This window comes from Trachinotus anak, unplaced genomic scaffold (assembly GCF_046630095.1).
Source record: "Trachinotus anak isolate AG129_WGS33_773 ecotype Australia unplaced genomic scaffold, CSIRO_AGI_Tana_v1 ptg000002l, whole genome shotgun sequence".
Lineage (NCBI taxonomy): Eukaryota > Metazoa > Chordata > Actinopteri > Carangiformes > Carangidae > Trachinotus > Trachinotus anak.
The window spans coordinates 18,015,381-18,028,296 of record NW_027273853.1 but is presented as its reverse complement, the minus strand read 5'-3'; the positions used below and the strand labels follow the sequence as shown (position 1 = coordinate 18,028,296).

At 37.5% G+C, this 12,916-nt stretch overlaps 1 protein-coding gene across 2 annotated transcripts; it reads right to left on the bottom strand.

The window, feature by feature from the left end:
- Positions 1 to 3,543: 3,543 nt before the first annotated feature.
- Positions 3,544 to 12,076, bottom strand: ehf (ets homologous factor). 2 transcript variants are annotated; one of them, XM_071503177.1, is made up of 9 exons: positions 11,849 to 12,076; positions 8,673 to 8,787; positions 7,919 to 8,176; positions 6,753 to 6,797; positions 6,599 to 6,643; positions 6,448 to 6,510; positions 6,226 to 6,270; positions 5,928 to 6,123; positions 3,544 to 4,391 (listed from the first exon to the last, which is right to left on the bottom strand). In XM_071503177.1, exons 2-9 carry the CDS (start codon positions 8,746 to 8,748, stop codon positions 4,292 to 4,294), a joined length of 828 nt encoding a protein of 275 aa, XP_071359278.1. In that variant the 5' UTR covers positions 8,749 to 8,787; positions 11,849 to 12,076; the 3' UTR covers positions 3,544 to 4,291. The 2 variants fall into 2 exon arrangements, with proteins under 2 accessions (XP_071359278.1, XP_071359287.1); XM_071503186.1 differs by having other exon boundaries at positions 4,143 to 4,391; positions 6,599 to 6,640; positions 11,849 to 11,990.
- Positions 12,077 to 12,916: the final 840 nt, after the last annotated feature.

Genomic DNA, 12,916 nt, shown 5'->3' with positions numbered 1-12,916 from the left:
TAACAGTCAAAGGTTCGTGAGGAAACAAATATTATTGGAAAGTACAAACACCTGAGCAGGAAATTGGCTGCATAAGAGACTGGCATAAAAAGACAAACAAAAAAAAAAAAAACAAAAACATCCTTGCATTGTCATGAATACTTCCTCAACTTTTGGTTTCATCAATAATTCAGAAAAGAAAAACCTGACTGTGATTCACACATGTAATGTTAATTGTTTATATAGCACTTGACTTTAGGGTTATTATTTAGGTGATTCAGCACCAGCGCATTTAAACTTTAAATATTTGTTAGTTTTACCTTCATGCATTCGCTTACATGTTACTTTTTCTTTGTGTAGTGTGTTGTTTCTGAATAGGCGGTGAACTGGAACACAGTACACCCCTCAAAAAGCAAAGCTGCATCATTGACACAGTTCTAATCTGTTCACAGTTTGAATGCTGAATGCCTCACAGTTCCATTTGAGTGTGAAGAGAAAATGATAAGGGGACCTGATAAGCTGGGCTTGTATATCTGCTGAGAGAACACAATAGCCCCACTGAGCAGGCATGGGACAGACACAAAATCCCAGCTGGCTGTCTTTATGCCAATGCTTAGGCTATCTTTCATCACTTCCCTGTTCTTCCGCTGGCATCTATCTGATTGAATTAATGTTTTCCCTTTTAAATAATAAAATAGCCCTTGCGTTGCTCATTCAAATCTGAAAATAATTTTCTGACAATAAGAGATAAAGGCAATTGCGGACTGATATTGCATATTGTCTTTGGTCAAACAGAGGCAACCATTGTCTCATCTGTGTAGCCCAGTGTAACACACAGCACAGGTGGCCAATAGATAATTTTACTTGCACATTTTCTTGTCATCTCACCAGACATGTTATGCATTCACATTATAATACAGTTTTTGTGTAATGAAACCACTCATGACAAAAGTGAGACACATGGATTATGACTAAATATTTCTTCTCAGGTCATGAGTATTTTTTTTCCTCCCAGATCTATTACAACCGGTTTGGGTGCATGTTTGCCTACTTACCATCAGTGTCTGCTGCCAGTACCCTCAAACCAAGTGTTGTAAATACTTGTTACACTGGTTTAACAGTACTTAGGAATATTATCCTCTGGTAATTACAAGTAACTCTTGAGAACCATTTAAGTCACAGGTCTCAGAAAATTATACACTTTCCAAATTACATACAGTGTTATGCACATCAAAGTGTTATGATTTCAATCAAATATCAGTGGCTGTAATGGATGCTCGTGCGCTGTGGGTATGTAAAGTTTGCATTCACAGGGCAGTGGTCTGGTAGGAAAATCAACCTCCTGTCTATTTGTGCTGCAGTGGTTAGATCAGTCTAGACAATTTGCCTAACTGTTCACTTATCTTCAGTCAGTCACATCAAACATGTTCCCATTTCACAGCTCACAGCAGCATTCACATTTATTAAAAAATGAACTGAAGCTAGATTTCAGAAGTCGATTTGATGGAACTTCCATTAAACATGGAATTTCCATGCTCGCCTCTCTGCTCTGTATTAATTTTCAAATCATATTTATAATGCTTTATTTCATTTGCCTCTGGCTGTTTAACTTTTGCACCTGACCTTCACAGATATCAAACTGAATCTCCCTTTACCTGTCATCATTTAAAACACATGCAACTATTTGTTTTAACCTAAAAAAGTTAGTGTCCGGCCTGCCTTAGAATTTTAAGTTGACTGAATCTGAGAAGACAAGTTGAGGTAATTTTGTAACAATTCAAAACATGTAAACTGTAAACTTGATATTGATTCAGTGTCTTTAAATCCTTTACATAGCTTAGTTACAATTCATGTCCTATGGAATACTTTACTTGAGTCAACACAATCATATAGTTAGTTCAACCTCATTTTATGAGTTTTGAAAACGTAAAAAGAGTTAAGTTGACTGAACTGTTAAGTTGACTGAAGAGAAATGTTAAATAAACTGATATTAAGTTGAATCAACTGTTTAGTCATATGGACAGTTTAATTAAGAGTCAGGTTTTGTTGGTCATTGTTTTCTTTATTATGAAAAGAAACAACCATGACAAACCTTTGCATGTATTAAAGACACATATCTGAAGTTTACACCATATCTGTTCAAAATGCCTGTTCTGTTCTGTCTGTTCATGTCTTTGGAGAATTTTAACTCTCAAGAAATGCATGCTGGGAAGTCTGTTTATATGCTTGTTTTGTGTCTTTAAAAACTTAATTTAATGAGTTGAGTGAAGTATCAGAAATTCATTCATTTAACTCATCATTTCAAGGCAAGATTTCAAATCGGAACAGCTCAGGTTTACAAATTCTAAGTAGCCTGTAAATTACAACTAGACATTGTAAGTTGACCTAAACTGAACTAATAATCAAACTAATAATTGAAATAAATATACATATTTACATGTTAACAAGAAAAGATAGTTGATCCAACTAAATTGTTTTTTGTTTTTTTTACAGTGACCTTATTTAAATTATTTAAATCTTTTTAAATTTTGTATAAATTTCTAATTAAATTAACGTGTGGGTCATGACAAGTGCTGCTCCAGAGAAACTACAAAGTGTAATTGCTCCATATCAATAATGTAGTAAAACATAATCTAAACAATGGGATATGATAGATGTGCATTTTAATTTGAATTATAATTCTTGCCTGTTTCATGTAATGTAACAATATGGCAATCAGTAGCTATTATCTCAATCCAATCAGGAGCAGGTTTTGCAATTTTCTTTATTTCATCCAATCATCATCAGAAAACTAAATTACAGCAAACTCCTCTAATCAGAGAAGATTTCCTGCCACCGGGAAGAAAGGATCTGTTAATCTTTTAGAAATTCCCTTATGTCTGATACTGATTGATGTCTAGCTTTTACTATTGACATGTGACATAATTTCCTTCAGCTCACATCGCAGCAGTGTTGGTTTCTGACACTGGTGTGTCTGAGAGCAGTGCCACAAACCTGAAAGTGGTGTTGCAATGCAGTGGGCAGCTTTTGAAGCCATTTGCAGAGATGATAACAGAACGTCGTGTCAATCAGTGGCACAATAAAGATTACAAAAATTAGATAAGTCAGAGTGAAGATTAGAAACAGATTTGCTTGTGAACACAGGTCAGAGAAAGGAGCCTTGTATTGACACTGCTTTAATCTCGTTGGCCATCGTTGCCCAGTCATTCATCCCCTGCCTGTAGGAACCTGCAGGGCAGCTATGGCACGCACTGCTGAACAAGTGTATGGCATTTCACACTGTCATGGTAAAACAGAAACCACCTGCACTATCTCAAAGTGCATCGGTACATGATTTAGTGGGAACAAGGCTAACAGCTGCAGATCGTAGTCGCGTTCTGTTGACAGTCAATATTGATCATGTCTGGGAAAGAATAGTTGCAGTTTGGGCTGTAGATTGAAGCCAGAACACTGATTGATAGAACTGATCAGAATAATATCTCTTGGTCTCGTTACAGCTGAAAGTGTCAGGAATTGTCCTTTCCTTGATTTACATTATAACACCCCAATTGTAGGCGTGCAAAATGGTTTTCATAAAATAAAAACAATCACAACTTTATTTGTGTTAAAAACATCAGCAAACATTTACACACTTTCATTACAACTCAGTGAATGGAAAATATGAAATGAACCAAAAAAGACAAACCATGCTGTTATTTTGCTGTAAATAATTGTACTTTATCACTTGTTTATGTATCCTTCATCACTGCATTTTCTTCATCCATTTCCTTATGGCATGTTATTTTTCATTATTATTTATTCTTGTTTTTATGTTGTGATCAAGCTCCCTTCCCACTTCACATTATCAGTGTCAAAACACTAAACATGTTTGTCATGTGTTTGAATGTTATATTAACATGTGCTCCTATAGGACTTGAATGGTGGACAGTATCTGGTTTGAAAAAAAAAAAAAGAACATTTAAGAAAACCAGGATTCATCATGTTTCATGTTAGTTTTTTTGGGGTCAGTTTTGATATCATTTTCTTCAAAATCTACTTTTCTTCACATGTGTGTAAGGTTTGACTGGTGGCATGTTGGTATAATAAGCAAAGGTTTTTTGGGTTTTTTTTTTTTTTTATAAGGCACAATAAAGAACAGCTCAGTGCAGTCTCACAACAAATGGATGAAATTATAGAAAAAAATAATAAGGCAAACATACGAGTGTCAACAATGTGCAAACAGTTCAAACATATATTTATCAAAAGAGTCAGTTAAGACTGTAATAAAACATCACATTTGAACACATCAAATAAAACATAAATAATGAAATAGTCACTTCTCTGACTCCCTCCATCCTCTTGCATTTCTTCCAAACTTGTAAACCAGTCTGCGTCCATCTACTCGTTCTAGGATTTCCCTTTTGTAGTAATATCTGTAACAAAGGGCAGATGCAAAGACTACTAAATTAATTTCATTCATGTTTAATTTTTCACTTGCTAGATGTTGGATTTTTAGCTGCTTTCATGTTTTACAACTGACAGTTCAACTGCTATAAATTCTAATCTGTTAATCTGCTTTTATTTTGAACTGTCAATATGCATTTACAAACAAAACCTACTGACAATTCAACTGTTTTCTGGGTTTAAATTAAACACTAAAATAGTACACAGTATGTTTTTGGTGATACACTAACTGATTTGAACTGCTTTCAGCTCTTACAATTCAAGAGACACATCAACTCCTTTCACTCTAGTGCTTGTTATTAAATTGACACTTCAAACCCTCTCTTACACTTACACTTTTCTTACCTTTTCTTTTTGCTTTTTTTCAAGCATGGAAATCTGACTATCTGCTTTTTAGTTACTACTTTTATCATAATACTGTACTCCTATGTGTACTTGAGAATAATGAAAGTATAAAGAGATAACATAATGTTTCTGGTTTGATCATTAATGATCCCCTTTTTCATTAAATGGATGATAAATAGATGTTTAGAATGTTAATAACTGATAAATGGAAAAATAAATAAAGTCTAAAAAAAAAAAAAAATCTTTTCATTAACAATATCTCTGTAAAGATTTCCAGTAAAGATAAAGTAAAATAAAAAGACCTTTGGAAGGTGCACGTTTCTTGAGTTAATCAAAGTAATTCAAATGAAAGGAAGAGTTTAGCAAAAAGTTAGCTCGGCTGTTATTCCTTCGCTTTTGTTATTTATAACAGAGAGCACCAATCTGTTTGGTGATGCCATCGAGCCGCAAATCCTTCTGCTGCATCACAGTAAATAGAAAATCAGCTTTGTGGTCACACTGACAATACCTGCGGGCACATTTTGTAGTTCCCAATGGTTTGCACTACAATGAAATTAAGCTCATTAGATTAGCTCATTTGAATGTAAAGCCGTGTGACTATTGCAGCAGCCAGGAAGATTTTCTGAGGAGAGTGCCATTTCAGTTCATTTGGGGAAAAAAGTGAAACACGTAGCAGTTTCAAAAATGACTCAATTTTAGGTAATCAGCAACAGGGAATGGTAAACACGTGTTTTAAAGAGTTGAGTTCATTGGTTTTAGATGTGTAACTCTTGGTGATGTCACCAATAAGAGCCTATTAAGTAAATTGGATTAGGAACAATGCAGTGAGAAATGTCTTCCTCATCACAGATTTTACAAGCTATTGCCAAGCTAAAGAAAACCCCTGTGTCATGTTGACTGACCTGAAAAAGCAGGGAGTGTTTTTTTTTTTTTTTTTGAGTTTCACTACCTTGAAGGGAAAATTACATGAGGAAATACCTAATTCAAGACTAGGTTATATAACAATTAGTGGCCACAGTCTCTTACTACTAACCTTTACCCACAGTGCCTTGTTGAAGTATAGTAAAGCATATCCTATGTGTGTGAGTGTGTATTTATGGTATGCAAACATGAGGTTTTGTATTTGTGTAACTACATGTATGATAGATGTGTGGCTGTACCTCATTGCCCGACTTAGTTTCTCATAGGTCATGCTGCTGTTATTCTTCTTCTTGCCCCATAACTGTGCCACTGCCTCTGACTTCAGGAAGCGGAAAACCCCCTCTGTCCGATCCTCCCACTTGATCAGCCCTGGGTTTCGCTCTGGATTCAGCAGAATGTCCCTGATGAACTCCCACAAATGGGTTCCCCGTGGGTCTGTGGGAGGGGGAAAAAGTAGGTTGAATGGTAGGATTATATATAAATATGTTCTGAAAAAGAAAAGATAATAAAATGTATGTATGTATTTTTCTTACTTACTGTGTTTCTTGACCTGATGAGTACGACTGTACGATCTTTTTATGTCTGAGAAACAGAAATAAGGTTGTTGAGTGCTATTGTTGAATACTTTGATCTGGCTAATTTGAAGCTGATTTGAAGTGTGAACATGTGGTTGGGCCATTGTGTGATAGCACAGGGGAGCAGGATTGTTTTGAATTTAGATAATAGTCATTTATGTTGGATATATTATAAATTCCTCACCAGGACTAGAAGGGGTGGGAGAGGCAACAGGTGCGAGGGGGTGAATCGTAGGATCGTAGATTTCTTAACAGAGGAAAAGAAAAAGTTTATTTGTTATATGATCTATTTCAAACACAGCATTAGTATGAGTAATGACAAATATTTATAATACCTCCAGGTGGATAGCTGACGTCTGGAAATGGACAGGAGAAATCTACTGTAAAAGAAAAAAAAGGTACAGGGTGAAGAGTGAGGCAAAGTGAATATGTCTTATTTTTGTTCTCTTTTATTTTATTTGGTCATAATATCAATGGAGGAAGTCTTACGCTCTGGTTTGAGTTCCAGTTGACCTATTTCCACATGGTACTGCCCTGTGCAGAGACAAGAAGGAAAAATAAAACACCAGCAAGAATCAGGAAATTGTTATGTTATTAAGTGTTATGCAATATTTGAAGATTGATTATTCACTTTAACATTCATGGTGAGACATCAAAAATATTTGTGCCACATCATTGCATAAAGCACAGACAGCCACTTCAGAGGCTAAAACAGATGAATGGTGCCGTATTTCGAGTGCCAATACATTGACTATCTTCATAATAGTCAAAGAAATTAGAAAAAGGAAAATTAGAAATTGGAAAATTACTTATTACACTCTTTTTGTTGTTCCTCACAAAATAAAAGGTTGAGAAAAAGAGCTAGCAACAGACATTTTTCAACAGGAAGCAACATGGGAGATCTAATCTAAAATTTGATAACCACTGGCAGCAACAATTCCCGGTCTTACCCACTACAATGGCCTCAAGTTTTTGTGGTAATTATACCCAACTATAAAAAAAAGGTTCAACAATGATAGTAGATATATAAATATATAACTTTTGTATCTTGTTCTAAGATACTGAGCTGGATTCATACAGCCAGCAATAACAATAGCACCATTGTGTTCTTGTTTGGTTTCCCTTGAAATTTTTCTTAACCTGGAGGTTAAACCTGTTGTGCCTGGTCTCATCGACTGTTGTTTGGAAATGCCAGTAAGTTCAGACGTTAGATAAAATATGATGTGCTGATATCATTTACAACATTTCTATTCCTTTAGTTTCTTCTAAGTCACATCTACAAAAGACAACAGGTGAAGCCTCAGGCCCATGACCTCCAGTTTCTTTGTAATAACCCTCAAACTCTAATTAAAAAACAGTGGATGAACCAGTTCTCAGCTTGTTTCTCAGCTTCACACCCCCCTCTGTGCTTTGTTAGAAGACCCACTCTAGAGGGAGCAAACAACAAATCCATCATTTCCCTCGCCTCAAGCCGTTCTTCACCCCTCTACAGCACCATGCAGTCCGACCCTTGACCGGCTCTGTGATCCCTTCTCAGCATCGCTTCATCAAAACTGCTGCAGACCCAACTGGAATCACACAGCTCCTCTTTTATTTGGACTAATCATCATCCTTTCTTTCTCCCCTTTTAGCCCCCCTCAGACTTTCAGACGCACCGCTCCACTTGAGCTCTGTGATGCTGTGGAAGAGAATGGGTCCCATGCTGCCGGCAGCACGGATGAAGTCCTGGTAGCTCAGGTTGCAGAGCTGATGGCCGTCCATGTCAAAGTTTTGGAAGGGAATGCTGGAGGCATCGATCTGGTGCATGTCCATCACTTGCTGCAGCCACTCCCACACCTGGTACTTACTCCAGAACTGAGGCTGGGAGTCATGAGGCCACAGGCGACTTGTGTAGCCAGACATCATCATCGGCACTGGGGACACACATCAACAGTGAGCACTGTGTTAAAACATTCTGAAGACCTCATTTGTCTACATCAGTGAATTAATTTTGTTTTAATGTAAATATGCATCTGATGAGGGAAACACAAATTCCACTGCCTAATCTATCAATAATTGATCTGAAGAGCGGTTTACTGAAGGAGCTGCTGAGCCGTTCTCAGTTGGGAATCCCTAATTCATACCTTGTGTTTCTGAGCTCTGTGATCACCAGGTGAGCAATACATCAGTAGCTAATTGTTGAATAATTTTCATTTTGCGTTACAGTTTTGTAAGCAGTGAGAGGCCTGGATTGTTGAACAGAAAGCAATCTGAATTCTTCAACAGAACAAATTAGCATATTTTCTTGAGGCTTTTTCGGATATTATTCAGACAATTTAATTAACTGATTCGTGTCAGGAAGGGTGCATACATAATGCATGCAAGGCGTACAGTAGGATTCATCATGAGTGCGTGGGCAATAAGCCTTACCATCAGGGTAGGAGTTAGTTGGGCCCCAGGTGGAGGTCAGTTGGCTGTCCAGGGTGGTGGTTGGAGTTACGCTCATATTGCAGCTTCTACACTCTGATGTACCATGGCCCAGTGGCTGTGGCAGGATTGTATGGACAGATTCAAAATGAAACAATAATCTTCACATATTTAGGTCATCCACTGACACAACAAACAAGTGTGCTACATTCTGATTTTACTTCGAATATGACCAAGATATTCTTGAAATTCATACAGAATGTCAATTTAATTCGATTCAATTCAATTTTATTTGTATTCCGCCAAATCATAATATACATTATCTGTTAGTGCACGTTTCTGAATGACGTTATCAGTCTTAACATAGATTTTCATTTTCTTTTTTGATGACATCCGATGATGATTACATTAAGTAATGGGTGGCATGGTGGTGCAGTGGTTGACACTGTCGCCACGCAGCGAGAAGGTTCTGAGTTCAAACCCAGGGCCTGGGGCCTTTCTGTGAGGAGTTTGCATGTTCTCCCTATGCCTGTGTACGTTCCCTCCTGGTACTTTGGCCTCCTCCCAAAAACCAAAGACATGCACATTAGGTTAATTGGATATTGCCTGTAGGTGTGAATGTGAGTGTGACTGGTTGATTGTCTCTATATGTCAGCCCTTATATAGACCGGCGACCTATCCAGGTCGACCCTGCCCTCACCCAGTGTCAGCTAGGATTGGCTCTAGCCCCCCCCGTGACCCAATAAGGATAAGCGTTACAGCTAATGGATGGATAGATGTATAGATTCAGTAATTATGATTGCAATTTCAGTGCACTGATAACAACCTCACTGTTTACTGTTCATTCTCCTCACACTGTGTCAGAGATGTAGTAAGTTAGTGCTTATAAAACAAAATATCTCACTGTCAATACTTCACAGGGCATCAACAGTTGGCTGTCATTGCTCTATGGGTGTTTTCTGTAACAGCAGGTGTGACATAAATAAGTAGATTTATTCAATTTAAAACATCTGTCTAGCCATGCTTAATAAGCCATCTAAGGGCATTAAGAGGCAATAACTCTAAGGAATTCTATGTGAACACTGTTAATGGGTTGTTTGAGCGGTCCACTGGACATAGAAAAGTTACAGATCAATGGGTCGATTGGGGTTTACGCTTTAATGGAGATTTATTTGTTTGTGCACAGTTTAAAATGTCTATTTCCATCTGTTTGACAGTTTTATAATCATACTTCTTTTGGGCCACTTGTAATATCTTCAGTTCAGTAAATCCTCAAAGTACGTTATGTAACTGAAACTTACATTGCATGTTTCTGATGTTATTATATACACATAACACATGATGATTTTCCTGCTTATTCCTTTGTGAGTTGTTTTGCATAGGCTGCACTCTCTTTCATGCTTCACATTTGCAATTAGCTACTACAGAGGTGTTTGCAGGGCTGTGTACAGATAAAAAATAAAGGCATGTTTCAGAGTCAACCAAAAATATATTTGCATCCCATGTAAATAAAGTCAGAATTATAGCAGCTCCAGTGTTTTGCCCAACATGGAGAAGTGTTGCACACACACAATAGCTGAGTCATGTCTGATAGTGTACACTCCCAATATGTGGTTTTATATTTCTTTGTTAAATTACACAGAAATAGATTCTGAATGTCTGACACATGACACATAAAATGCCAGACTGTTTTAGTTTAATTTTTCAAGACTGCTGTCAATATAAATGACCACTCTACATTCTACCATCTACACACAATGTTCACACAATCAGTGCCCCTTTCGAAACATTTGGAAACATTTTCCAACATTCAAACAGAGCCTAATGGTTTTGGATTGGACATTTAGTCTTTGTCTAAGATAATATCGTTTGTGACAGTTCAGTCAGTGTTCTAAATGTGATTGAGTCATCATATCATAATCAAACTCAAAGGTCAACATGGTGAGTGGCATATGTTTCAAATGACTGCACAATGAAACTAATTCTTTACACAGTCACCCATCCGTCACCTGCTCCCTTTAAGATCTTGGTCAAACCTTTATGGTGGGTCATAAATAAAATTATGCCAAGCCTTGTCACACATTTCAACAGTCAGTACTGTGCTTTCAGCCTAACAGATCCTTGACATGCTGACAGGTGACTAAATCCCCTTGAAGATCTGGTAAATCAGTTTTTATAACAACCCAAAGTCAAGATCCCTGGATAAGATTTCCCCTGGCAACAAGTGTCACATGCCGTCATGCCAAACTAGATCAAGTCCTCAACTGGCAAATCTGCTCAGACGCCCTATGATGTGTGTTAACCCTCCACACTGTCACTGCCAAACAGGTTATCAACAAGGCAACAAGGAGTTTCTGTTAATGCAAGAATCATGTAGCAGTGCTACAGGAAAGAAGAGGAAGACATAATCGCAGTTATTAATCCATATTCTGTTATCTGTTTCATAGTGAAAGATCACTCTGCATATGCCTTCGTTATGATGTGAGGAGATGTAGAACTTCACACAAGCACTGTCAACTCTTCAGAAGACTGTTGGTTTCATTTCTGTCACACTGGTCATAGGATGACTTTGAACCTAAGTTGGCTGGTAGCTAACTTGGTTTTTATTCTCTCAATTCTTGATTTATTTTTCAAATTTACCTTCTTACTGTAAGCATTGGTTGATGACATGGCATTAAATATGCAACTATTCTGCGATACCAGCAGAGTGGTGTAGGAGGTGCGGTGCCGGTAAAGTGAAAGTGTACTGAAAAATCACAAGTACAGGGGAATATATTAAATTTAATGCATCATTTTGCATTGCATTGCACTAAACTTTTTTTTTTTCTATAAATGTGAGTTAATTTATGATGCACTTTTACTCTATTAGCTATGTCATTACTCTATAGTGAAAGATTGTTAAGATTGTTGCAAGAAAAGGATTTACGGTAAGATAGCTGGAGGTCTAAACCAACTGCAAAAAGAAAAGAAAAAAATGTTATGTTTTAAGATTAAAAAACGTTTTCTTCCATATTTTCCCAGAATATTCACATCTGCACAGGCACAGTGAGCAGAACATGCCAATCATTTTACTTTAGAATTAAATGGCATCAAAACACACTGAACCTATTAGACCAGCCTTCAGTGTGATCATACTGTGTTTAGTCATTTTGAAAAGCACTGCTAGTATAACAGCCTACCAGAGCAGTAGAACAGGGTCCGACCAGGTCTGGTAGAGGTCTCACGTAGATCCAGTCTCAACACAGCTGAATAGAGATCAATACAGATTGTGGAGATTTCCAATACACAAGAGAACTAGTGTTAACAGTGAGACTAGATGAGTCCTGTTGCTTCTCAAATGTTTGAATAGATGAAAGTATGCAGACACACTAGGTGCTGCCCCACCACAATGGGTGTTTTATCCTCCTAACTTCCTTATCCTGCTCCAATTGGCTACCTGTTCAGGCTCATACCAGGTGAGTATTTGCATAATGCACACCCACGCACCCCCCCCCCCCCACACACACACACACACACACACACACACACACACACCTGACACATAAAATACACACACACACACCTGACATAATTTTATATCTCCTATTGGCACAGTTCCCTCTCACCAAACACACAAACACATGCTCACTCAGGCAGAAAGGCACACACTTGTGAGGAGCCGTACACACAGGCACGGATCCAAACGCACTCGAAAGCCCACAGTGGGAGCATTAAATTGCTTAAAGTCATTGTTCATATAGTTGCTTAAAATAGTGTTTAACCTTTAGAGAAAATTTTCCCATGTGTTATTATGTAACACAACATTTGTTTTCCTTATTTCATCATGATGAACGAGGTGCTGACACTTCAGGTAAGAAGACCTGAGAGAATTTGTTCCTTTTCCTTTTTGAAAGTCGCTGAAAAAAAAGAAAGAAAAAAAAACCCATTATTGGTTGGCTGTGTGCCTGAGAAGACTGCAGGAAAATGCCTTCATTGGTGTTGCACATGTAGAAATGTCTGTGATTTTCAACTGTCTTCTAACACAGCGGCTTTCTTTGAGCTTTGCATTTGCAAATTAAGTTCATACTTTGCGACTGCTTGAGTGCTGCTCTCTATTTAGGTTGAGCTTATTTTTCCCGTGAGCTACGGATGACCTCACTTCATCATATCAAACTTTGATCAACTCTTTTAATTGCTTCCACCCACATGCTGTGATCTACAGGTGTTTGAGTGCAGACGGCAGTTGACAATTAACTTTGGTATGTGGC

Excerpts from the sequence above, each read along its gene's own strand:
- ehf (XM_071503177.1), bottom strand. The coding sequence starts at position 8,748 with ATGAGCGTAACTCCAACCACCACCCTGGACAGCCAACTGACCTCCACC. Across the intron at positions 6,644-6,752 it reads ACTGGAACTCAAACCAGAGC|TAGATTTCTCCTGTCCATTT; the intron begins GTAAGACTTCCT and ends TTTCTTTTACAG. Across the intron at positions 6,271-6,447 it reads TCCCACCCCTTCTAGTCCTG|ACATAAAAAGATCGTACAGT; the intron begins GTGAGGAATTTA and ends TCTGTTTCTCAG.